Source organism: Hemiscyllium ocellatum, chromosome 18 (genome assembly GCF_020745735.1).
Source record: "Hemiscyllium ocellatum isolate sHemOce1 chromosome 18, sHemOce1.pat.X.cur, whole genome shotgun sequence".
Classification (NCBI taxonomy): Eukaryota; Metazoa; Chordata; class Chondrichthyes; order Orectolobiformes; family Hemiscylliidae; genus Hemiscyllium; species Hemiscyllium ocellatum.
The window spans coordinates 10,655,148-10,682,346 of NC_083418.1; the positions used below are offsets into that span (position 1 = coordinate 10,655,148).

General features: G+C 43.5%; 1 protein-coding gene across 1 annotated transcript; it reads right to left on the reverse strand.

Moving 5' to 3' along the window:
* Nucleotides 1-311: 311 nt before the first annotated feature.
* LOC132824341 (transmembrane protein 178B-like) lies at nucleotides 312-26,878 on the reverse strand. Its single transcript, XM_060838695.1, has 4 exons — nucleotides 26,518-26,878; nucleotides 14,881-14,994; nucleotides 1,674-1,811; nucleotides 312-556 (listed from the first exon to the last, which is right to left on the reverse strand). The coding sequence occupies exons 1-4, from the start codon at nucleotides 26,876-26,878 to the stop codon at nucleotides 312-314; spliced, it is 858 nt and encodes a 285-aa protein (XP_060694678.1).
* Nucleotides 26,879-27,199: the final 321 nt, after the last annotated feature.

A 27,199-nucleotide genomic window follows, 5' to 3' on the forward strand; every position in this document is an offset into this window, starting at 1 on the left:
TTGGGAAAAAGACCTTGATGCATTGACAGAAAGGAAAATGTTTTTGCAAGGTTTTTAGGATTTTTTTTCTCTTAAATCGACTTCAATGTACGAACACTGCATTATCACAAGTCATTCTATTAAATACATTCAACAAAACTGCTTTGCGTAGACTCGATGTTTAAGTTTTAAACAATTCTCAGCACCCTGCCCAGGGTTGTGATGCAGCTCCTGGTGACTCTGCCACTTCATCATTTGGCTGACTTGCTCCCTCAGGCCTCCGAACGTCTCGTTGAATCCAGGAATGTTAAACAGTATGGCAGCAGCATCGATTACATTGTCCCATTCTCTGCCCGTGGTTTGTGTACAACTGTGTGAGGGTTGCTGAGGGAGGGGGCTAGAGTACAGAGGAAACCTGCTAACAGTGTGAGTCCTAGTCCGCCCCATGCACAGAACATGGACCAGCCGTAGCCATGGCTGATATCCTCGGGCAGCCCGTACATGTGCCGAGGAAAACGGGAAAGTTCAAAATTAATTCCAGCTACACAAGTACAGAGGGAGATAATGCAGCAGGTTCCTGATGGGAAAGGAAGAACAGAATTGGTATCTCTCATCTGGAGACTAACCCTCAGTGACACTTTTCATAAACACCTCACTTTCCACGCAGACACTAAACGCACTTCTGACCCGGAATTGTTTTGTTGTTCATCTGATGACTAGTATTTGATGAGCAGAAACGTTCTTATAAAGCAATCAAAAAGATAGAAGTGACCGCCTCAGATCTCCACAATCAAGATTGCTTTCAAGGTGCTGGCGATATGCCGTCCTTGCAAACTGTTCACGCCCTCAGTGTGATACATGATCCCAGGCCAAAGCTATTGTCAAATGTCTGCAGGATCACTGAGACAACAACTGCTAAGAGAATAATATTGTCTCCTACCTCCAGAATTGATCGATCAAAAGGAAAGACTGCAGTTGGAAAGGTACGTTCAAGGGTACAGGACTTCCAATATTCCACGAGGGGTAGTCACTGTACAAACTGGGAGGGAATGAGTGGTCAATATACTCAGGGTGTGTGTGAGGGGGTGTGGTGGTACCAAAGAGCATCAGGGAAAGGGCGGGAAGTCTGGGTGGTCAGTGAATGGACTGTGGAAGATCGAGACAGTAGGGCGGAGTGTATATGGACTGGAGAGTGCATGCAGTCAGTGTATGGATGGGGGAGAGTAAGAGAGGGTGACCAGTGTATGCACTGGAGGGTGGTCAGTATACGGAGTAGGAGGGAGCAAGAAAGGGCAATCAGTGTGAGGACAGAGAGGATGGTTAGTACATAGACTGGGGAGGTGCGAGAGGGCAGATTGGGAGAGAGCAAATAGTGTATGGACTGGGAGCTGAGGGCAAGAGGGCAGTCAGTGTATGGACTGGGAGGGAGCGAACCATCAGTGGAGTTGAAGGAAATGTCAGTGTTCAGACTGAGAGGGAACGAGAGGGCAGATAGTGTACAAATTGCGAAGGTGTGAGGGGAGGAGTGTGAGGGTGGTCAGTGTTCGGGCTGGGGAAGAGTGAGGGGGACCTGACTCTCACCAGTGTGCTTATATCATCCTCGCATTGAAAGACTGGGTAATGCCATGAGCACTGTTCTTTGTGAATTGACTGTAGAGGGTGTGGAGGTGCTGATTTCAAACTGACTGTCTTACCTCCCATGAGAAAGAGCAGGCCAGCCACATACTGCATCAAATCGTGATCCTTGCAGCAGCCCAGAATCCCAATGATCCAGCCAAAGAGAATGATAGAAACTGCCATTCCAATAAAGCCTGCTGTCATTCGTCGCAGATCTGGGATTTGGAGAAAGCAAAGCTTGAATCAGAGAAAGCAGCAAATCAAGAAACTAATCCCAAAATAATTCGAACAGAGCACAGAGCACAGCTCCCTCTATTGTGTCTCATGAAACACTCCCAGGACAGGGACAGCACAAGGTTAGATACAGAGTAAAGTTCCCTCTACACTGTCCCCAGGTAGGGTCAGCACAGGATTAGATAGACAGTAACGCTTTCTCTACACTTTCCGCATCAACACAGCCAGAACAGGGGCAGCGCAGGGTTAGATTTATTTTCTATCCCTACACTACTGCCATACAGAGTAGTGAAAAATGTGTTGCTAGAAAAGCGCAGCAGGCCAGGCAGCATCAAAGGAGCAGGACAATCAACGTTTCAGGCATAAGCCCTTCTTCAGGAATGAAGGAAAAACACTTAGTGAACCAGTAACAAGCAAAGCTGACATGAAAAAAAATCTATCTTTGCACACCTCTGGAATAAGTTTGGACTTGAACCTAGGCCTCCATGTCCAGGGGTAGGGACACTATCACTGCACCACAAGAGAGACCCTAAGTATGGAGGTTAGATAGAGCGAAATAGTATTGACTACCTTGATTACTTAATAACAGCACTTGATTGTATGAATTTGGTATTACGTGTTGTATATTTTGTAAACAATATATTTTATTCTTTGATATTTTGATTATGGTCTGAAATGAGAAAAGATCCAATTTAAAAACCAAGGATTCTTTTGACATTGCTGCAATTTTTTAAAAGCAAGGAACCTGACACTCATTGGAAGCACTGTTTACACAGCTGCAGGTTCAAGCTGTAGTTGAAGTTTACCCTACAGACGAGGTAGAGCCAAGGGCTGTGTACAAATGGAGATTAATCCGGCAAAAAGTAGCTGATTGCTTTGTGATGAGTCATTGATGACCAAAGCCTCAGGGCTGTCATCAACAGAGTGAGACACCATCAGTTCTCTGCCTGCACAGGAGTTCTCTGCAGAGGAAGAAACCTGTTCAGTTTTCCTTCAGCAATAAGCTGTGACTTCTGTTTGAGGAGTCAGATACATTTTTAATTGTTAACCAGTTTGCCTCCTGCAAACAGAGAAGAATGATCAAGAAACAGTGTGTTGATCAGCACAGAACTAAGAAGGCAAAGATAACGGAGGCTCTGTCATGGCACTAGGGTTTAGAGCAAATACAAGGCCAGGTGTACTTGGTAGGGAAGCACTGGATTGACACAATATTTGATTACAGTTAAAGCAGCCTGAGCATGAGGACAGATTGATTAAAAAAAAGGTTGAATTCCAAAGGGAAGGAAAAGATAAAGAGATAACAGAGAAAGATGAAGAAAAGAATGTAAATGAGCAAACTAGAGTTACGATTGTAAAGGTAAACAGGAGAAAAATATGAATATCAGCTTGAAGTTATACAATTGAAACAGGAGATGTCAGTTACTGATGCAGCCACCGGTAGACAGAATTCTGAGTCATAATTTGAAGTCCAGTTATGTTTGCATGGGACCTACCCAATTTTGAGGAAAAGGATTGTGGAGGTGTTCTTATGTCATTTGAGAAAATAGCTAGGCAAATGAAATGAGCAAACGAAAACTGATATTGTTTGTTGCTGAGTTAGTTGACAGGTAAAGCACAGGAAATTTCTGCTTAGCTGTCAGTAGAGGTTGCTTTGAAGAAAACTATTCGCTATATTTAGGATCGGCAAAGATTCTGAAATTTAAGGAACGGCTGGGGCAAAACTAAACCGAAGTCAAAAGAGTTAAACCAAGTAAGTTTGACAGGTGGATAAGAGCATTGGGAGCTGAACGTATGTATAAAGGTTTTAGAGAGATTATTCACCTAGAAGAATTTAAAAACTTACTACCCCCCATATTGCCTTGAGAACCAATTGCTCAGCAGGTAACAATAATGGTTGATGATTATGAGTTCATCCAAAAACTAAACCTTTTTTCCTCAGAAATTCAAGAGGGATTGAAAATGGGAGAGTGAATGAATGTAGGTGTTTTAGTTAAGAAATGAATAGGTGGGAATGTCCAGGGTGTCCTCTCGGATTGGAAGGGCAGGAGATGAAAATCGGAAGCCAAGCTTCCACTGTAACAAGGTTTGCTTAGAATGCTGCAAAGTTGAAAGAAAAATCACTGGGACTTACTGGAGTTCATAAGAATGAATCCCAAAAGGAATAAGCCTCCCCCACAGATCAGATTGCCAGTTTAACTATAACTAAGAACCAGAGATAGACACGATCATGAATGCAGAATTACACAGAGTGGATGAGAGATATGAAGGGTGATAATCAAAAAGAAAGATAGTTCCTTTCTCTTCAAGGGAAAAACCAAAGTCCATGACTATAGTACAAGATACTGAGCTAGTCAAACCATCTGGATGGGGAAGGATTTAGTTTTCCATTCAGATGATTAAATGAAAGCTAAAGTGTTGGTAAATAAGACAGGTAAAGCATATATCCCAGTTCCATTGCACAAGATCCAACTGGAGTGTGATTTTTCATCTGGACCACTAGTGTTGGGATAGTTAAAAAAAAATGGCCCATGGATGGAATTGGATTGCTTCTACAGAATGACTTGGCAGGATTGAGAGTTATATCGTCACCTTTAATTATGGAATGTCTCAGCAAAAGAAACAGCAAGTTGCGTCATGTGTAACAACTAAAGCATTGGACAAATAAAGTCCATTATCAGAGGTCACACCAAACAGCTGAATCTCTTTTCAAGAATGAGGACAGTTCAAAAGAAATAATGTGGCACATAAAGTGAGAGTTCCTTTAGATATATAAAGGGAAAAAGAGAGGTAAAAGTGGCCATTGGGCTGCTGGAAAATGATGCTGGGGAGATAGTAGTCAGGAACAAGGAAATGGCTGAGGAACTGAATAATTACTTTGCGTCAGTCTTCATGGTGGAAGACACAAATAATATCCTAAAAATTCAAGAGAGTGAGGGGGCAGAACTGAGTATGGTGGCCATCGCCAAGGAGAAGGTGCTAGAAAAAATGAACAGGCTGAAGGTGAGAGATGGTGGAGGCATGAGTTGCGGTCCTTCGGGAATTGCCAGAATCAGGGAGTGTCCCAGAGGACTGGAAAATGGCTAATGTGACACCCCTGTTTAAAAAGGGAGTAAGGCAAAAGACCGATTAGCTTAACCTGGCATCCATTATGAAGGATGAGATTTCTGAATACTTGGAAGTGTATGGTAAAATGGTTAAAAGGCAGCATGGTTTCACCAAGGGGAGGCTATGCCTGACAAATCTGCTAGAAGCAAGTAACAAGCAGGTTAGACCAAGGAGAGCCAATGGATATTATCTACCTGGACTTCAAGAAGGCCTTTGACAAGGTGCCACACAGGAGGCTACTGAGTAAGGTAAGGGCCCCTGGTGTCAGAGGCAAGATGCTAGCATGGATAGAAGCTTGGCTGTCTAGCAGAAAGTAGACAGTGAGAATAAAAGGGTCCTTCTCAGGATAGCAGCCGGTGACAAATGGTGTTCCCTAAGACTCAGTGTTGGACCACAACTTTTCATTTTATACATTAATGATCAAAATGAAGGAACTGAGTGCATTCTGGCTAAGTTTGCAGATGGTACAAAGATAAATGGAGGGAGTGATAGCATTGAAGAGGTGGGGAGGCTGCAGAAGGATTTGGACAGGTTAGGAGGGTGGGCAAAGCAATTGCAGATGGGGCACAATGTGGGAATGTGTGAGGGTACGCATTTTGGTAGGAAAAATCGAGATATGGACTATTTTCTAACTGCGGAGAAAATTCATAAGTCTGAAGTGCAAAGAGACTTGGGAGTTCTAGTCCAGGATTCTCTCAAGGTAAACTTGGAGGTTGAGTCAGTAGTCAGGAAGGCAAATGCAATGATGGCATTTATTTTGAGGACTTGAATATAAAAGCTGGTAGGTAGTTCTAAGGCTCTGTAAGGCTCTGGTCAGATACATTTGGAGTATTGTGTGCAATTTTGGACCCCAAGTCTCAAGAAGAATGTACTGGCCCTGAAGCTTGTTTAGAGGAGGTTCACGAGAATGGTCCTAGGGATGAAAAGCTTAACATATGAGGAATGTTTGAGGACTCTGGGTTTATGAATGGAGTTTAGAAGGATGGCGGGGGGCGGGGTATCTAATTGAATACTGAATGGCCTGGATAGAGTGGATGTTGGTAAGATGTTTCCATTGGTAGAAGAGACTCTGATCCAAGGGCATAGCCTTAGAGTAAAGGAAAGACCTTTTAGAACAGAGATGAGGAGAAACTTCTTTGGCCAGAGAGTGGTGAAGCTATGGAATTCATTGCTACAGAATGCTGTGGAGGCCAGGTCATTGAGTATATTTAAGACTGGAATAGAGAGGTTCTTGAGTATCAAGGGTTACACGGAGAAAGCAGGAGAATGGGGTTGAGAAACTTATCAGCCATGATTGAATGGTGGAATAGACTCGATGGGCTGAATGGCCTAATTTCTGCTCCTATGTCTTATGATCTTAGGTCTTCATTCATTGAGGCTCAGGGAGCAGATCCAGAGTTAAGTAAGAGAGTGCAGACAACTCACATTAAAGCTAAGGCTGAAGGAGTTTCTGAATGTTGTTACACTATGAACAGGATTCTGATGAGGATTTAGAGACTTCCTCATTGACCTACAGGTGAAGAAGGGATAGTTGTTCATCCCTTAGTGGCACCGCCCAGGTATCCTTCGGACACATTACAAATCACACATGAAGGTTCTGTGGCAGGGAATCAATAACAAGTATTTAACACAGCCAAGACTTCATAAAGGTGTAGTACAGTTTGTAAAACATGTCAGTTGGTAAGAAAACCTCAGGAGTCTCCAGATAAGGAAGCATCTGGATAAGAAGTAGATGCACATCGTAGGTTCTGCTATCATGAGATAGTCCCATTCTTGTGCAACGTTTTCCCATTATTGAAAAATCACACAATAGCTGCGCCAAACTAATGCGGCCAGAATCGCGTTATAACCAATACACACTTTAAAAGTTTGCATTTTAGGAACACTGTCCCCAATCCTTCAATCACTTTACAGTGAATTCACATTAATGAAATGTGTTATAGCAGTTTGACCTGTACTGTAACTGGAGTAGTAATACAAAGAAATAATGTTCCCTTGAAATGTACTAAGATGGACGGGTCAGACATGAAAATTATTTTTAAAAGACTGTCGAGGGAGAATCATACTGCTGGAGATTCTGAATATTTTATCTCAAAATGGGAGATTTTTCCTTATGCTTCAAATCAAGCTGATAAATCAATAAAAATACAAAGAGACGCTGAAATAAGTCAGCCGCTGCTGCTGGCTAGTGTAGCATTTGTCTTCCAGAGGGGTTGGTGAAAAAGAAAATATGAATTGTAGCTGTCCAGCAATCCAATCATACAGTCAGGTGAAAGTCATGAGACAACTGGGGGGTGACAGAGTGGCTCAGAGGTTAGCACTGCTACCTCACAGTGCTAGTGACTTGGGTTTGATTCTACCCTCAGGTGACTGCCTGTGTTGGGGTTTGCACATTTTCCCAGTGTTTGTGCTTCACACCACAATCTAAAGATGTGCAGGTTAGGTGGACTAGCCATACTAAATTGTTCATTGTGTCCAGGGATGTGTAGGTTAGGTGGATTAGCTATGGGAAATGCAGGGATAGGGTAGGGGGTGGATCTGGGCAGGATGATCTTAAAAGGGTCAGTGTGGACTTAATGGGTCAAATGGCTTGCTTTCATTCTATAGGGATTCTATGAAAGCCCTATAGAAGGGTTTAACCTCCTCTTAGGAAATGATCTGGCTGGTTCAAAAATATTGAACCAAGAGTCAAGGAACAACCAGTGGAGGTAAAAGAAACTGAGATCTTACAAGAGGAATATCCTGGGTTGTTTCCTGACTAGATCTCAGGTCCATAGGACTAGATAGGAAGAAAAAGGAGTCTATGAAAAAGGGAAACAATTTGAAAAGTCAATCGTTGGATATAAATTTTGAAAATGTAATTAAAAAGGGTGAAGGAGGAGAGAATGAGGCTAACATATTTAGTCCTTAGCAGAAATGCAATGAACAGATTTGAAACTGAATCAAAATGACACCTCTGTGTCATTACTTGAAAAACAAATTCTTAATGAGGAAATGAAGACCACTTCAAACACCAGCTGGTGAGTAAAGGGCCATCAGCCACAATAACATTTGATGAATGACTCTCAAAATTTGAATAGCAGGTCACTTAAGTATTAGGAAAACGCAGTCTAAAATATAAAAGCCTTTTTATTGGCCATGATTACATTAAAAACTTATTTTTTTGAAGAAATGCTATAACTTGTCAGGTAATGAGGAAATCGCAACCATCAATTAAATCTGCTCTTTTAATTCCAGTACCAGCTTTCAAAGAACCATTTAGCAGAGTCTTAACAGACCGGTATGACCTAAAAACAGGATTGGGAAATAGTGTCTTTCAACAATTATAGATATTTCAACAAGCTTTTAGGAAAAAATGACTACAAAAGTTGAATGTTTTATATATATATTGAAAAAGATAAAAATTGAGCCTTGGTCTTAAAGTATGTCAGGTAATTAAAAAAATAATGCCTAGGTTACAAATTGAACTCACACCTTCTGTGTATCATCTAATCTCAAGGTGCATTGGAAAGACAGCATCAAAGTTGGAAGACTATGATTAGAGCTTATTGCTAAGAGGGTCCTAATGATAGGAATAAGGGGTTTGTTACTATTTGCCATTAGGGATACTCCTAATGAGTCCCTAGCATTCAGCTGTTTTGAACTAATTTATGGGTGTGAGGTAAGACTGCTTGGTGTTAACACAGTGAAAAGATTACATAATAAGGATGATTGCTGGGAGAAAGGGGTACTTATAGTAGTGAAGGAAGTAGGGAGAGAAATAGAAACATCAGTGCAATAGGAAATTAATCCAAAATGAAAACTTCAGAAGTTAACTTTCCAACAAACTGAAATATACTGAGGTACTTAAAGGATTAAATATTTTTATTTTCCAAAAAAATTATCAAGGTGACCTCTGAATTATTTGTGGGAATAGACCTGAAAAAGTGGTTTTGGCCGTTCATGATGCTGCTGTAGAGAATACATTACCTATAAAGCAACACCTGTGCTGACTCAATCTAGAGAGATTAGCTCAGGTGAGGAAAGTAATTTCATTTATTATGAACAATGACATTAATGGACTGAGTCAAAGTAACTACATATCATCTATTGTGGCTGTAAAGATTCTGCATGATTATCGTGATGTCAATGTGGTAACAAGAGTGGACTCATATCCTAAACTATGACTGAAGGATGTGTTGAGCAAACTGAACACGCCTGGTTCGTCACAAAAATCAACTTGCTAAATGGATAATTAGTAATGGAGAAAGCTACAGAAGTTTTGGTTTGTGTAATACCAGATGGACCTAATCAGTACAAAGTGATGCGATTTGGAATGAAAAACCCATCAGCAATGTTTCAACAGTTAAACAATAACCAAAGGAATTAATAATTGTAAAATAAAACAATGAATTGTGGATGGTGGAAATCTGAAACACACACAGAAATTGCTGGAGAAACTCAGTCAGTCCGGCAGCATCTGTGGAGAAAATGCACAGTTAACTTTGCGGGTCCAGTGACCCTTCTTCAGACCTGGTAATTGTACTGTTTAAATTTACTATTTGGTTGGTTTTAGCCAAACCTGGCAAAAATATTGGCACCATTTGCCTGAACTGTTTGTTTGACTTCCATAAATCTATTTGCTGTAAATGTAGCTGAGAGTGAACTTGCCAATGCCAATGTATTTAGGCCATGCTATGGGACAAAACCAAATAGCACTTGGATAAACAAAATTAGAGGCTATTTTGGACTTCCCATGCCTAAATTGAGCTTTTACACTGTGTTAACACCCTATAGATTCTTTCACAAGTTTGTTCTGAATTTCAACACTGTCATTGCACCCGTAACAAACTTTGTAAAAGGCAGAATATTTGAATATGTGTCAATAAGTGTCAAACTGCCTTGGAAAAATGAGAAACTGTACTAAAGACAGCCCAATTTTAATTGTGCTAAATTATACAAAGCCATTTAATTGGCTTTTGATGCCAGGGATGTCATTGTGTGGGGTTTGTTTTACTGCAATATGACAAGATGAGGTTTGAATGGTTTATCAGATATTTTTCTGCAGAAGCCGACTACATATCAACTAAAGTATTCAATTGCTCAGAAAGAGACCTTGAGTCTTGTGATGGTTCAACATCATTTTGAAACATGCATTACCAATAATATGGACAAAACTGTTGTTTATACGGACCACGATCGTTTAGATTTAGAAAGGTGGTGGGACCAGAACTTACGATTATTTCGGTGGAGCTTAATTCTTCAACTGTATAATTTGAAAATCATTCATGTGTCTGGAAAAGAAAATGTCATTGCGGAGGCTTTATTGAGAGTGCATATGAGAGAGACAGCGTGTAGTGTAAAAATGATTGCTGTGTGATTTAGTGTGTAATTAATATTGACATGTAGCCAGGTTTAGTAATTGTAGAATTAGCAATAAGATAACTTCTGATGCACAACAAACATGCCTCCTTAACATTTATGCTTTGTTTTTCTTTGGAGGGACGTGGGAATAAACTGTAGGATTTATAAATTATGTATTTAATATATATATTAATATTATTTATTTTAAGTTTAGGTTTCTTATTTTTTGAGTTGATTTTGGATTTTCTGGGTCTGAAATTGACATTTTCCAAGTATTTTTGTAGCATGATGATTTCTTTCAAGCCTGACTTCAGAGTAAATGGGTTTTGCCGACAAAGAATGGGGCCATTTATTTAGTTTAGTTTGTTTTGCATTGCAGCACAATAAATAATGGGCCTCAGGGTTTGTTATTGATCTCTGGAACTTGTTTTCTCTGAACCTTAAGGAAAACATAAATAGCTTAGAGAAGGTGATTGGCAATCAGTTTTTGAGTAGTCCTGTGAAGTCAGACTAGTACTCCCGAGAATTAAACTGTTTAGATTGGGGAGTCAGTGTTAATCCCAGACCAGGAGTGTTGGGATAAAACCCCAAAGTGGTTACTTAAAGCTGGGTACATTTAAGCTCAGGTGTATAATAGCTCCAGGAAGAAGCTATCTCCAGCACCAGTCTAAATGGCAAAGTCGCGTGTGACTTAGGAACTTAGAAACAGGGACTTCGGTGTAAGTGCTGTATGAGTGCTTTTTTGTTGGGTGCTGTACAAAACTGGTTTGTTTATTTTCAATTTCAAAAGTAATGTTTTGGGATTTATTGAGTTAAACTTTTATCGTATTTTTAAAAATCTCTGAATTTGTGTGAAATGTAGATGGCTTTTATTTTCAACCTTTTTGTTCTATTAATAAACATTTGTTTTCTTGTTACAGCAAACTGCAGCATTTTGACCGTATATTTTACCAAGAGAGCATTATGTTAAAATTCTACAAGTCCAATTATGAAAAATCAAACCAGGTTCCTGTGGGATCTGAATTGTTCAGTAATAGCATCGGCTGGGATCAGGATAGTTTATTATTGTTATTATCTTTATGATTCTACTATTCTGAAACACATCAACAGTACTCTGAACCTCTCTAAATCTCAGCCTGCGGTTCCTATTATTACTGTCAACCTCAGCCTGCAGTCCTTGTTATTACTGCCAATCCCTGCCTGCAGTAATCTATGTTCCTCTGGACATCAGCAGTCAGTACTCAGTATACTCTAAACTACAGCCTGCATTGGAGTCATAGAGTCAAAAAGATGTACAGCACGGAAACAGACCCTTTGGTCCAACTTGTCCATGCTGATCAGATATCCTAACCTAATCTAGTTCCATTTGCTAGCACATGGTCCATATCCCTCTAAACCCTTCCTATTCACGTATCCATCCAGATACCTTTTAAATGCTACATTTGTACCAGCCTCCACCACATCCTCTGGCAGCTCATTCCATACATGTACTACCCTCTGCATGAAAAAGTTGCCCCTTAGGTCTCTTTTATATCTTTCCCCTCTCACCCTAAACCTATGCCCTCTAGTTCTGGACTCCCCCACCCCAGGGAAAAGGCCTTGTCTATTTACCCTATCCATGCCCCTCATTTTTTAATAAACATTTATAAGCTCACCTCTCAGCCTCCAACGCTCCAGAGAAAACAGCCCCAGCCTATTCAGCCTCTCCCTGTAGCTCTCTCCCTCGTTACCCCCTTGTCCTTAATATGTCTATAAAATTCCTTTGTATTACCTTATTTGCCAAAGCTATCTCATGTCCCCTTTTTGCCCTCTTGATTTCCCTCTTAAGTACACTCCTACTGCCTTTATACTCTAAGGATTCACTTGATATCCCCTGTCTGTACCTGACATATGCTTCCTTCTTTTTCTTAACCAAAACCTGAATTTCTCTAGTCATTCAGCATTCCCTATACCTACCAGCCTTACCTTTCACCCTAACCGGAATATACTGGCTCAGGACTCTCGTAATCTCATTTCTGAAGGCTTCCCATTTTCCAGCCGACCCTTTACCTGTAAACATCTATCCCCAGTCAACTTTTGAAAGTTTTTGCCTAATACCATCAAAATTGGCCTTCCTCTAATTTAGAAATTCAATTTTTAGATCTGGTCTATCCTTTTCCATAACTATTTTAAAACTAATAGAATAATGGTTGCAGGTCCCAAAGTGCTCCCCCACTGACACCTCAGTCACCTGCCCTGCCTTATTTCCCAAGAGGAGGTCATGTCTTGCAGCTTCTCTTGTAGGTGCATCCACATACTGAATCAGAAAATTTTCTTGTACACATAACAAATTCCTCTCCACCTAAACACTATGACAGTCCCAGTCTATGTTTGGAAAGTTAAAATCCCCAACATAACCACCCTATTATTCTCACAGATAATTGAGGTTTTCTGACAAATTTGTTCCACAATTTCCTGCTGACTATTAGGGGGTCTATACAATCCCAAAAAGGACACCATCCCTTTCATATTTCTCAGTTCCTCCTAAATAACTTCCCTGGAGGTATTTCCAGGAGTATCTTCCCTCAGCACAGCTGTAATGCTATCCCTTATCAAAAGCCCCACTCCCTTTCCTCTCTTGCCTCCCCTTCTGCCCTTCCTTTAGCATTTGTATCCTGGAACATTAAGCTGCCAGTCCTGCCCATCCCTGAGCCAGGTTTCTGTAATTGCTATGACATCCCAGTCCCGTGTTCCTAACCATGCCCTGAGTTCATCTGCCTTCCCTGTTAGGCATCTTGCATTGAGATAAATACAGTTTAATTTATCAGCCCTACCTCATTCTCTGCTTTGTCCCTGCCTGCCCTGACTGTTTGACTTGCTCCTTTTCCCAACTGTATCAGTCTCAGATTGATCTCTTTCCTCACTATCTCCCTAGGACCTCCGTTTTAAATTCCTGCCTAACTTTCTACATTCTCCCTTCAGAATCTCATCCTTTTCCCTTCCTAAGTCATTAGTTCCAATGTGTACATGGATCTCCGCTGGTCCCTCTCTCCTTTGAGAACATTCTGCACCTTCTCTGAGATTTTTTTTATCCTGGTATTTGAGATCCTGGTAGCTTAATGATCCAGGGTACCATTCTGATTTTTCACTGCCGGCCGCTGCAATGTCTGTCTGTGCCTCTGACTAGAGACCCCTATCCCAAATGATCCCGATGTACCTCTCATTTAATTAGATTACATTCTCGGTGCCAGAATCTTGGACTCTGCATTCCTCTGAACTTCAGCCTGCAGTTCTTTCTAGTACTCTGACTGTCTGCCTGAAGTACTGTTTATGAATCTGAGTCTGAGGCTGCAATACTCTTATTACTGTGAACCTTAGCCTACAGCCCCCTGTTTTACACAGAACCTCAGCTTGCAGAATTATCTATTACTCTGAACGTCAGTCTGTGATATTATTACTGTGAATCTCAGCCTGCAATACTCTATTACTCTAAACCTCAGCCTGTGGTACTCCATTACTCTAAACCTCAGCCTGCAGTACTCTATTACTGTAAATCTCAGCCTACGGTACTCCATTACTCTAAACCTCACCTATGGTACTCCATTACTCTAAACCTCAGCCTGAGGTACTCCTTTATTCTAAATCTCAGCCTGTGGTACTCCATTACTCTAAACCTCAGCCTGTGGTACTCCATTACTCTAAATCTCAACCTGTGGTACTCCATTAATCTAAATCTCAGCCTGTGGTACTATATTACTCTAAACCTCAGCCTGCAGTACTCTTACTCTAAACCTCAGCCTGCGGTACTCCATTACTCTAAACCTTAGCCTGTGATACTCCATTACTCTAAATTTCAGGCTACGGTACTCCATTACTCTAAACCTCTGCCTGTGGTACTCTACTACTCTTAACCTCAGCCTGTGGTACTCCATTACTCGAAACCTCAGCCTGTGGTACTCAGCCTGTGGTACTATATTACTCTTAACCTCAGCCTGCGGTACTCTATTACTCTAAACCTCAGCCTGCGGTACTCCATTACTCTAAATCTCAGCCTGTGGTTCTCCATTACTCTAAATCTCAGCCTGTGGTACTATATTACTCTAAACCTCCGCCTGCGGTACTCCATTACTCTAAACCTCAGCCTGAGGTACTCCATTACTCTAAATCTCAGCCTGTGTTACTCCATTACTCTAAACCTCAGCCTGTGGTACTATATTACTCTAAACCTCCGCCTGCGGTACTCCATTACTCTAAACCTCAGCCTGAGGTACTCCATTACTCTAAATCTCAGCCTGTGGTACTCCATTACTCTAAACCTCAGCCTGTGGTACTCTGTTACTCTAAACCTCAGTCTGTGGTACTCAGCCTGTGGTACTATATTACTCTAAACCCCAGCCTGTGGTACTATATTACTCTAAACCTCAGCCTGCAGCACTCTATTACTCTAAACCTCAGCCTGCGGAACTCCATTACTCTAAACCTTAGCCTGTGGTACTCCATTACTCTAAACCTCAGCCTGAGGTACTCCTTTATTCTAAACCTCAGCCTGTGGTACTCTATTACTCTAACCCTCAGCCTGTGGTACTCTATTACACTGAAATGTGTTCTTTCCCTTGTACTTACGCAAAGCATGCCATTCGTCCTGCCGAATAGTCAGGGTTAAATTAACTGGTAGGTTTCGTGGCACTGTTGAGGAGGAGTAGTGATACTTCACAGGAATACATCGCTGTACAACACCTGTAACATAAACACACTATTTCAGAGCCAGTGCTGGTCCACACTCTGCGATTAACACAACTTAACGCACCCACTCACAGCAAGTATTACTGACATTTTAACCATCTGTTCATAGGGCACTGACTCTGTCCAGAAAGATCATCAAAACATCAATCCTACCATCAAATAGCCACAGTGCGGACACATATATTCAATGTCTCTTTAGAAAAGGTATTGTTACTTCCTTTCAGCACCAAACAACTGTTTTATGTTAAAAACAGAGACACCTTAGAGTAGCAGCTCAATATAGTAAATCCGTAGACTATTACAGCATTGGAGTCTGGCAAACTGTTGTGCTTTTCCAGCACCACTCTAATCCAGAATTTTGCATATGTGTGTTCTGCTTTCAGTAAACACTTTCTGCTTCTGTCAATCTGCCCTCTTATCCCTGGGCATTTCCTAGTTGTGCCTCACCTGATGTGTCTCCGTCAGCTGTCGGAGGCCTTTTCTCCCTGCTGGCATTAGCTTCATTCAGGCTTCAGTGTTGACAGGCCCAGGGTGACCCAGTGTTGCCATCTGTCCAGCCAACACTACAACGTGCGCCACTTCCGACTGCAATCACCACTCCTTCAATTCTCCAGACTTAAACCACAGCCACTAACAATACATTCTATCAGGAGGCTCACTGCACAGACAAGATATATAATACATGCATCCATTCCTAATTACTGCACTGCCACTCTGAACCTCAAAACATAGTCCTCTCCATTACTCTGAACGTCAATCTGCAGTACACTGTATTACTCTGAACCTTAGAAACTCTGATTGGTCCTTGTTCCAGCAATGCCTGAGGCTCACTGTTTCAATAATTATGTAATCTGCTGGTGTTCCAACTCCCTCTGTATCATTTGCTTCAGGGTCTGGATGTTGGCTGATTCTACAACAAACAGCTAGGACTGTATTCAAGACCAAGGTGCAGCACAGATTAGATACAGTTACCAAACTCTCTCCACATTCACTCTCTGAGCAGTTTCAGTGAACATAAAACCTCTCTCAGCTCTTCCCCACTCAAGCTCCCATCACTCGATATTTCCACAGAACACTAAGTGGGTGAAGGTCAGTGAGCAAATAAACACTCCCGAGGCAATTAAAAAGTGAACAGAGGAAATTCCCCCTATAGGGGCACGGTGGCTCAGTGGTTAGCACTGCTGCCTCACAGCACCAGGGTCCTGGGATCAATTCCTGCCTCAGGGCAACTGTCTGTGTGGAGTTTGCACATTCTCCCTGTGCCTGCATGGGTTTCCTCCGGGTGCTCCAGTTTCCTCCCACAGTCCAAAAATTGCCCATAGTGTTAGGTACATTAGTCAGGGGTAAAATGTAAGGAAATGAGTCTGGGTGGGTTATTGTTTGGCTGGTAGGTGTGGACCTGTTGGGCCGAAGGGCCTGTTTCCACACTGTCGGTAGTCTTAGCCAAGACTAAACATATTCATTAGGGACAGCATGGGGTTAGATATAGGGTAATGCTCTCTCTACTCTTTTAAGCTGAAAGTACAAACTGCCTCTGCTCTTTAAACTGAAATTAAAGCTTGCTCTAATCTTTTAAACTGAAAGAAACCATCAATTCTTTTGATAGTAAAACTTCCTCTACACTATCCACGCCAAACATTAATGGAAGAGGGACAAGATGGGGTTACAGCGTAAAGGCCCCTCTACTTGAAAACACAAAGTCAAGCTTCCTTAATTCTTCTCAACTGAAAGCACAGCTCCTGCTCCACTGTCACCATCCAACACTCCCTGGACAGGTACAGCACAAGGCTAGACACAGAGTTAAGCTCCCTCAAATGTATTAAATTGAAAACAAAGCTTCCTCAAGTCTTTTAGACAGAGCGAAGCTTCACTTTGAATGGAAAATAAAGCTACCTTGATACTGGCCCCATCAAACTCTCCCAGGACAGAGACAAGGCAGGGTTAATTATAGCGCAATGTTCCCTTTAAACTGAAAATAAAATTTCTTCTTCACTCTCCCAATCAAAGAGAGTGTGCAGGTAAGTAGCACAGTAGTTCTGGGAGAGATGCTCTTCAGAGGGTTGGTGTAGACTCAATGGTCTGAATGGCCTCTATCTGGACTATAAGGATTTGATGATTCTAAGTACAGCATGCGGTTTGATACAGGGTAGAGTTCCCTCTAAATTGTCCTATTGAACACTGTCAGGAAGATACAGCATGGGATTAGATTCAGAGTTAAGCCCCTCTACACTGTCTCCCTTCAAATACTCCTCGACAGGTACGGCATTTAGATAGACACAGACTAAAGTGCCTCTTATTATTTTAACCTAATTGTAAAGCACCCTGTACTATTTTAAACTGAACATAAAGCTCCCTCTGCTCTTTGAAACTGAAAGTAAGCTCCCTTTACACAGTCACCATCAAACACCCTCGGAACAGGAAAAGTACAGGGTTAGATACAGAGTACAGCCTCCTCTTCTCTCTTAAATTGATTGTAAAGCACTCTCTACTCTTTTAAACAGAAAGTAAAGCTGTCACCTTCATTTCTTTTCCCCTCAACTATTCAAACATACCTCCCTCTGAACTGACTGTACCCCATGCTCTCAGATCCAACCCCGACTGTTGACAAGGGTGGTGCCGCTGTTGTCTGGCGGACTCACCTCTACATTGCAGAGGCTGAACGCCAGCTCTCTGATATCTCCCTCCTGTTTCCCCTTGGACCATGACCCCATCATGGAACACAAAGGCTTTCTATAGGTATGTCAAGAATAAAAGGATGACTAGGGTAGGTATCGGTCCAGTCAAGGATAGTAGTGGGAAGTTGTGTGTGGAGGCGGAGGAGATTGGAGAGACATTAAATCAGTACTTTTCATCAGTATTCACTCAGGAACAGGACACTGTTGCTGATGTGAATATGGAATCACAAATAATTAGAATGGATGCCCTGGAAATATGCAGGGAAGAGGTTTTGGGAATATTGGAAAGGATGAATATAGATAAGTCTCCTGGGCCTGATGGCATTTACCCCAGGATCCTATGGGAAGCTAGGGAGGAGATAGCAGAGCCATTGGCCTGGATTTTTATGTCGTCGTTGTCAACGGGAATAGTACCAGAGGACTGGAGGATAGCGAATGTGGTCCCATTGTTCAAGAAAGGGAGTAGGGATAGCCCTAGTAACTATAGGCCAGTGAGTCTGACTTCAGTGGTGGGCAAAGTCTTAGAGAGAATGGTAAGGGATAAGATTTATGAACATCTGGGTAGGAATAACGTGATCAGGGATAGCCAGCATGGTTTTGTGAAGGGCAGGTCGTGCCTCACAAACCTTATTGAGTTCTTTGAGAAGGTGACCAAGGAAGTGGATGAGGGTAAAGCAGTAGATGTTGTGTATATGGATTTTAGTAAGGCGTTCGATAAGGTTCCCCATGGTAGGCTAATGCTAAAACTTCGGAGGTATGGCATTGAGGATACATTAGAGGTTTGGATTAGGAATTGGCTGGCTGGAAGGAGACAGAGGGTAGTAGTTGATGGATTATGTTCATCTTGGAGCGCAGTTACTAGCGGTGTACCACAAGGATCTGTTTTGGGACCATTGCTTTTTGTTATCTTTATAAATGATCTAGAGGAAGGACTTGAAAGCTGGGTAAGCAAGTTTGCGGATGACACAAAAGTCGGTGGAGTTGTGGATAGTGAGGAAGGAAGTGGTAGGTTACAGCGGGATATAGATAAGTTGCAGAGCTGGGCGGAAATGTGGCAAATGGAATTCAATGTAGCTAAGTGCGAAGTCGTTCACTTTGGTAGGAATAACAAGATGATGGATTATTGGGCTAATGGTAGGCTACTTGGTAGTGTGGATGAGCAGAGGGATCTTGGTGTCCATGTACACAGATCTCTGAAAGTTGCCACCCAGGTAAATAGTGCTGTGAGGAAGGCATATGGTGTACTGGGCTTTATTGGCAGAGGAATTGAGTTCCGGAGTCCTGAGGTCATGTTGCAGTTGTATAAGACTCTGGTGAGGCCTCATCTGGAGTAGTGTGTGCAGTTTTGGTCGCCATACTATAGGAAGGATGTGGAAGCTTTAGAACGAGTGCAGAGGAGGTTTACCAGGATGTTGCCTGGAATGGTAGGAAAATCTTATGAGGAAAGGCTGAGGCACTTGGGGCTGTTCTCATTGGAGAAGAGAAGGTTTAGGGGAGATCTGATAGAAGTGTATAAGATGATTAGGGGTTTAGATAGGGTAGATACTAAGAACCTTTTACCGCTAATGGAGTCAGGTGTTACTAGGGGACATAGCTTTAAATTAAGGGGTGGTAGGTATAGGACAGATGTTAGGGGTAGATTCTTCACACAGCGGGTTGTGAGTTCATGGAATGCCCTGCCCGTATCAGTGGTGAACTCTCCTTCTTTATGGTCATTTAAGCGGGCATTGGATAGGCATTTGGAAGTTATTGGGCTAGTATAGGTTAGGTAGGATTCGGTCGGCGCAACATCGAGGGCCGAAGGGCCTGTACTGCGCTGTATCCTTCTATGTTCTATGTTCTACAATGGTCACTAACCTCATTTCATCTGGTGATCTTCCCTTCACCGCTTCAAGCTCATGGTCCCCCAACCCCACACAGTGCACTTCTACCTCAGAGTGTTACAAGGGGACATAAATTTAAGGTGAAGGGTGGAAGGTATAGGGGAGATGTCAGGGGTGGGTTCTTTACCCAGAGAGTGGTGGGGGCATGGAATGCGCTGCCCGAGGGAGTGGTAGAGTCAGAATCACTGGCGACCTTTAAGCGGCAATTGGATAGGTACATGGATGGGTGCTTAATCTAGGATAGATGATCAGCACAACATCATGGGCCGAAGGGCCTGTTCTGTGCTGTATTGTTCTATGTTCTATGTTCTACCTTCTTCCCAAGATTCACAAACAGGACCTATTGTTTCTGCCTGCTCCTGCCCCATGGAACGCAATTCGTCCTAACTCAACTCAATTTTTTAAAACTCTCCCCTACACAGTTAGAACAGCAACTGTGTGGGCGGCACGGTGGCACAGTGGTTAGCACTGCTGCCTCACAGCGCCAGAGACCCGGGTTCAATTCCTGCCTCAGGCGACTGACTGTGTGGAGTTTGCACGTTCTCCCTGTGTCTGCGTGGGTTTCCTCCGGGTGCTCCGGTTTCCTCCCACAGTCCAAAGATGTGCAGGCCAGGTGAATTGGCCATGCTAAATTGCCAGTAGTGTTAGGTAAGGGGTAAATGTAGGGGTATGGGTGGGTTGCACTTCGGCGGGTCAGTGTGGACTTGTTGGCCCAAAGGGCCTGTTTCCACACTGTAAGTAATCTAATCTAATCAAAAAGGAGGAGCATGAGAAAGGACTTGGAAATAGGATTAAGGAGAATCCTAAGATATTTTATAAATACTTTAACGGGAAGAGGTTAACTATGGAAAGGGTAGGGCCCATTAAGGACCAAGGGAGTGACCTGTGTGTGAACTGCATGATATTAGAATGGTGTTCAATAAATATTTCTCTTGGGTCTTCACTCTGGAATAGGAAGATGTAGGTATGGAATTCATGAGAAAGGACTGTGAGGAACTTACACAGTTTGACAGAGGGAATGGGGAGGTATTGGAGGCACCATCAGGCTTAAAATAGACAAAACCCCTGGCCTGGATGAATTGCATCCCAGGCTGCTGTGGACGACGAGGCAGGGAATAGGAGGGGCTCTCACCACAGGGGAGAGTTAATGTGGTCTCACCTTTCAACAGCGGTGGGGGGGGGGGATCGGAAGAGTGTCTCACATTCGTGGTCGGGAAACTACAGGGGAAAATTCTGAAGGAGCGAATTAACACCTACTTGAAAAAACAAGAGGTTAATTAGGGATTGTCAGCATGGCTTTGCAGAGACAGATTATGTCTAACAAATGTGTTAGAGTGTTTTGAAAATGTGATTAAGCGTGCGGATGAGGGAAGCTCATGTTGATGTAGTTTATATGGATTTTAACAAAGCTTTTGACATGGTCCTACATGGGAAACTGATTGACTGAGAAGTTTAAAGCACATGGAATTGAGGGAAACATGACGAGATGGACTGGAAACTGGCTTAGCAATAGGACATAAAAGGCAGTGGTAGAAGGCTGTTCGAGTGACTGGAGGCCAGTGTCCAGTGGCTTACAACAAGAATTAGTACTGGGAAGCTTATTGTTACATATATAATAAATAATGTAGGTGAAAATGTAGGGGGGATTGTTAAATGAATTTGCAGACGACATCAAGATTGGTGGAATGGTAAATAACAAAGAAAATGATTGTAGGGTTGTAAGGTATAGATTGATTGGTCAGACAGGCAAATCAGTGCCAGACAGTACTTAACCCTGACAAGTGCAAGGTGATGCACTTTGGAAGAAGCAGCAAGTTGAGGGAGTATTTAGGCTCATGCCCGAAACGTCGATTCTCCTGCTCTTTGGATGCTGCCTGACCTGCTGCACTTTTCCAGCAACACATTTTCAGCTCAGTATTTAATGAATACCAGGATACTGGGTAGCTTAGAGGAACAGAAGGATCTTGGGGTAATTATTCACAGATCCCTCAAGTCGGCAGAGCACGTGATTTCCTGAAGAAGGGCTCATGCCCGAAACGTCGATTCTCCTGCTCCTTGGATGCTGCCTGACCTGCTGCGCTTTTCCAGCAACACATTTTCAGCTCTAATCTCCAACATCTGCAGTCCTCACTTTCTCCTAGAGCACGTGAATAGAATAGTTAAGGCGGCATATGGGGAACTTGCTTTCTTCAGTTGTGGGGTAGAGTATAAGAGAAAGGAGATAGTGCTGGAGTTGTACAGAGCACTGTGCAGGCTGTAACTGTGTGCACTGCTGGTAACCTCACTACAGGAAGGATGTGATAGCACTGGTGAGGGTGGGGGTACAGAGGAGGTTCACCAGGGTGTTGCCTGGGATGGAGAAATTGAGCTATAAGGAGAGATTACATAAGCTTGGGGTGTTTTCTTTGCTGTAGAGAAGACTGAGGCGGGGACCTGACTGAGATGTATAGGACTGAGAGGTACGGACGGGGAGAACAGAGAGCAGCTATTCCCCTTAGTTGAGGGGTCAATCATGAAAGAGCATAGTTTTAAGGTAAAGGGCTGGAGATTCAGAGGGGATTTAGGCAAAACGGTTTTTCACTCAGGAGGTGATGGAAATCTGGAATGCACTTCCTGGGAAGGGCGTGGACACTGGAAATCTTATAACCTTTAAAAGAAACTTGGATAAGTGGTGACAAGGTGGCTCAGTGGTTAGCACTGCTGTCTCACAGCAACAGGGACCTGGATTCGATTCTAGCCTCAGGCGACTGTTTCATGGAGTTTGCATATTCTCCCTGTGCCTGCATGGGTTTCCTCCAGGTGTTCCAGTTTCTTCCCAAAATCCAAAGAAGCGCAGATCAGGTGAATTGGCCATGCTAAGTTGCCCATAGTGTTAGATGCATTAGTCAGGGGTAAATATAGGGTAGGAGAATGGGTTTGATGGATTACCGTTCAGACAGTCAGTGTGGATTTGTTAGGCAGAAGGCCTGTTTCCAAACTGTAGGGAACCTAATCCAATAAGTACTACAAATATTATAACATTCAAGGACATGGGACAAATGCAGAAAATTGGGATTAGCGCACTTCTGGTGGCAGTTATATCGGTACAAACTCAATGGGCCAAAGGACCTTTTCTGTGCACGTATGAATCTGTGAACCTCGTCCCTCCCCTCTTGCATCCACAATTACATCAGTTTCCCATTCACAGACACCAGCCAACTTCTCTGCAGCATGGACATGCAATACCTTTACATGCCCATCCTCCACCAGGATAGTTTCAGGGCTTTCCTCTTCTTCCTGGAAAGAAAGCATGAACTGCCCCCCCCCCCCGCCACCACCCTCCTCTGCCTATCCAAGCTCATCCTCTCTTTGAAGAATCTCTTGTTTAACTCCTCCCACTTTCTTCAGATGTGGCCAAGGGTGGGCCCCAGTGATGCCAGATGTTTTGTGCAGTACCTGGAATATTCCTTGTTACAATCTTACCTGGGTCCCTCCCCAAAATTCTTTTTCTGGTACACCGATGACATTGTCGGCGCTACCTCCCTCTCTTGTTTTGAACTGGGAAAATTTGTCAATTTTACTTCCAATTTCCATCCCACTCTCACCTTCATTTGGTCACATCTGAATCCTCTGTTCCATTCCTTGTCACCTCTGTTTCCATTCCTGGGGATAGGCTGACCATGACAAACCAACAGACTCCCAGAGTTACTGTGCTATACATCCTCACATCCTGCTTCCTGTGACGACTCCATTCTGTTCTTCCAGTTTTCCTGCCTCCATCTCATCTGATCTCATGATGCTACCTTCTGCGGGGGTGGGCATGCCTCAGAAATGTTCACCTTCTTCCTCAGCCAAGGACTCCCACCTTGTGGGTTAACAGCGTCCTCAACCGTGTCCTGCCAATTTTGCATTTCAGCCGTCACCCCTTCCCTTCCCTCCCACAACACTACTCGAGTGCCCTCATTTTCCACTCCCCCAGCTTCTGCATCATTTCCACCACCTGCAGCAGTATGCCCCAGATATGTACAATCTCCACAGCACCCTCTATGAATGCAGCAGAAGGGCTTGCATTCAATTCCTCTCACAATTAAACCATTTGCTTTCCTGATTACTTGCTGTACCTGCATACTAACGTTCTGTCATGGTTTCAAGATGGCACTGACACATGGCAACACTTTGCGAGCTCTCTGCAGGACATCTTACTCTTGCATATCTTCCAATCGTTCTGCTCTTTTAAATTTCAATTCTAAGTCTGTTAAAATTACTAACAATGCTCTTTTAAATCTACTTTTAAATCTTTTATGATCAGCCAGGCCTGATTCACCTTTGCAACTGTAACATTATATTCCTCGCTCTGTTCTATTACCCTTATGCACTTTGTATGGTATGATCTGCATGTACTGCACACAAAACAAAACATTTCACTGTACATGTAACAAAAATAAATCAAATCAAATCAAGCACTAGGACACCCAGATCCCTCTGCATCTCAGGGCTCTGCAATCTCTCACTATTTAGACAATGGGCTTTCAGATTAGATTAGATTACTTAGTGTGGAAACAGGCCCTTTGGCCCAACAAATCCATATGACCTGCCGAAGTGCAACCCACCCAGACCCATTCCCCTACATTTACCCCTTCACCTAACACTACGGGCAATTTAGTATGCCCAATTCACCTAACTTGCACATCTTTGGGAGGAAACCGGAGCACCCGGAGGAAACCCATGCAGACACGGGGAGGATGTACAAACTCCACACAGACAGTCACCTGAGGCAGGAATTGAACCCGGGTCTCTGGCGCTGTGAGGCAACAGTGCTAACCACTGTGCCACCGTGCCGCCCATTTTATTTTATTCTTCCTGTCAAAATGAACAATTTCATGTGTTCCCACATTTTACTTTGTTTGACAGATCTTTGACCACTCACTGAACCAATCAATATTGCTAATTTAATGCCTTCCAGCCCTTCAACCAAATCATTTGTATCAATTGTAAAGAACTGAGGCCCCAGCACCAACTCCTGTGGCACACCACTCATAACTCCGACTCTCTGCTTCCTGTTAGCTAGTCCACCTTCAATCCATGCCAATATGTTACTTCCCACAGCATGAGCTTTCATTTTCCACAATAACCTTTGATGCAGCACCTTACAAAATGCCTTCTGGAAATCTATATACAGTACATCTGCTGGTTCTCCTTTATCTACACCTCAAGTCTCTTTTTCAGATTTCTCCAAAGAATTAGTTCAATTAGATATCCCTTTGACAAGGGAATTTCTCCTGATTATCTTGAACTTGTCCCTGTTATAATATCTTTCACAGTAACTTGTAATATTTTTCACTGTTAAGCTGATTGTCATGTAGTTTCCTGCTTTCTCCTTTTGTGGAAAAGAAGGAATTAAATTCGCTATTTTACAATCCAAAAGTAACACTCTAATGAGCTTTCGAAACTTAAAACCAAGGAATCAACTATCTCATTAGTTACTCATTTTAAGACCCGAAGATGAAATCCATCAGGACTTTGAGATGTGTCAGCTCACAGGTCCAACAATGTACTCCTAGCTATTTCCCTGGAGACTGGAATTTTCTTCAGTTCCTCCCTCTTTTTCAATTCCTGACTTACAGCTATTTCCGAGATGCTACTTGTATCATCGCTATTGAAGACCAACTCCTGCCCTCTGTACATACTTTTCTCTCCTATGTTAGTATGGCAATAATTATGTGATCCTAACTTGTGCATGACATATAGATAGGCTCAAGCAATAATGCATTGGTGCACGTGCCCAAACATGGAACAGTGCTTTTCCATAGAAAGGCATACATACACACACACACACACACACACACACACACACACTGCTGAATCAGATAGAAAAGACCATGCCTTTATGATTGCTATGTCTGGCAGTGATGCACTTTCTCTCGAATTCATTGAGAAAATAATCAGTGTTTAAAGTGGAAATCGAGTTATCTGATTATTTAGCCCCTCTCTTCCATTAAAGTGAGATTTACAATTCACTGTTACAATTCTATAATGAGTAGAAAGCAGGACAAATTCAAGCGCAGGCTTGTTAGAAAGTTCTTCTAACTTCATTGTGAGTCAAATGATATCCTAGTAAACAATGTTTGAGTGGAAGACAGAGCACCGTTTACTGCATATCTGCCACCTACCCAGTCTCTAATCCCCACACCCAGCCACAGCCAAAGACCCTTTGATTGATTGACTGATATTTGCTGACTGTTTTGAAGTCTAGCAGCCTGTGGGTGTCTCATCTCTCTCATTCCCCGGATATTAATCTATAATTTAATGCTTCCATGATGCCTGCTCTCCCCGTTAATCTGACTGTTAACAGCCTCACAGTTCCTGATTTCACTGCATACTCTTAACACCGATTAAAGCACAGCCTGTATATCACAACCCAGGAGCTATGGTTCTCTTGTCAAACAAGATTGTCTAGCGTCTTGCATGGCAGCGTTCAGCACCCCGGACAGCGCCGTTCCTGGATCCAAAATCCAGGCTTTCAGCCAATGCCGAGCACACCCAGAGCAGCAGCGATAAGCAGACTGCCAAATACTGAAAACACAGGCAAATTCACCTCACTCACCAAACCCAGACTCCTGTCAATACACATCCCACTTAACTAGGAGTTTCTGCGGACAACACTCAAGCAGTAGACTCCAAAGCAACATGATGTCAAGGTCGCGTTTACAGATTAGAGCCCGAACCCAACCTCTTCACCACCCAAAACCCTGAAGTGCTCCTAACCTAACTCTGTGCAGCAAACACACTTCAACCCCATTCACCTCCCCCCAGCCCCAGGGAGGTATTCCTCTGTCCTAGAGCCCCGAGTCTCTCAATCTCTGTGCTCTCCGGCAATCCAATCCTCTCTCCCACCCTGCTCCCCCCCACCCTCCCCCAGTTCTCTGGGAGACCCCCACCCTGTCTCTCTCCCCCCTTGCCCAGCCCCGGCCGGCTCTCACCTTTAAAGATGAGCTCCTCGGTGTCCTGGTCGAAGCCCTGGCGGTGGCACTTCCTCCAGAGGCCCAGGATGGTGGAGTTGAACTGGCGGCTGCAGTGAGAGTCGAGCGGGGCTGAAGCGAGGAAGTAGCCGTGTGCCCGGGCCAGCAGCTGCCGGGGAGCCTGGCGGAGGGGCAGGTTCTGGCTCGGGATGTAGATGAAGCCGGGGTCGTTCCTCTTGTTCGCGTAGTTCTTGCAGCGGTCCCGGTGCCGCCGGGCGTCCGTCTCGTACCAGTAATCGGTGCAGATAGCCATGGCGAGCAGGCCGAGAGCGCACAGAGCCAGCAACAACCCAGCACCGGTCAGCAGCTTCATCGCCGCCATTGCACACCGAGACACAGACAGAGAGGGGGGAGAGGGAGGTGAGGGGGGGGGGGGGGGGGGGGGAGAGAGAGAGAGAGAGAGGGAATGTGTGTGTGTGTGTGTGTGTGTGAGAGAGAGAGAGAGAGAGAGAGAGGGAATGTGTGTGTGTGTGTGTGTGAGAGAGAGAGAGGGGGAATGTGTGTGTGTGAGAGCGAGAGAGGGAATGTGGGGGAGAGAGAGAGAGATTAAATGTGAGAGGGGGGAGCGAGGGAGAGAGGGGAGGAATATGGGAGAGAGGAATGTGGGAGGGAGAGAGGAATGTGGGAGGGAGGGTGGAGGGGA

Excerpts from the sequence above, each read along its gene's own strand:
- LOC132824341 (XM_060838695.1), bottom strand. The coding sequence starts at position 26,878 with ATGGCGGCGATGAAGCTGCTGACCGGTGCTGGGTTGTTGCTGGCTCTG. Across the intron at positions 14,995-26,517 it reads CGAGGAGCTCATCTTTAAAG|GTGTTGTACAGCGATGTATT; the intron begins GTGAGAGCCGGC and ends TTTATGTTACAG. Across the intron at positions 1,812-14,880 it reads GGACGAATGGCATGCTTTGC|ATCTGCGACGAATGACAGCA; the intron begins GTAAGTACAAGG and ends TCCAAATCCCAG.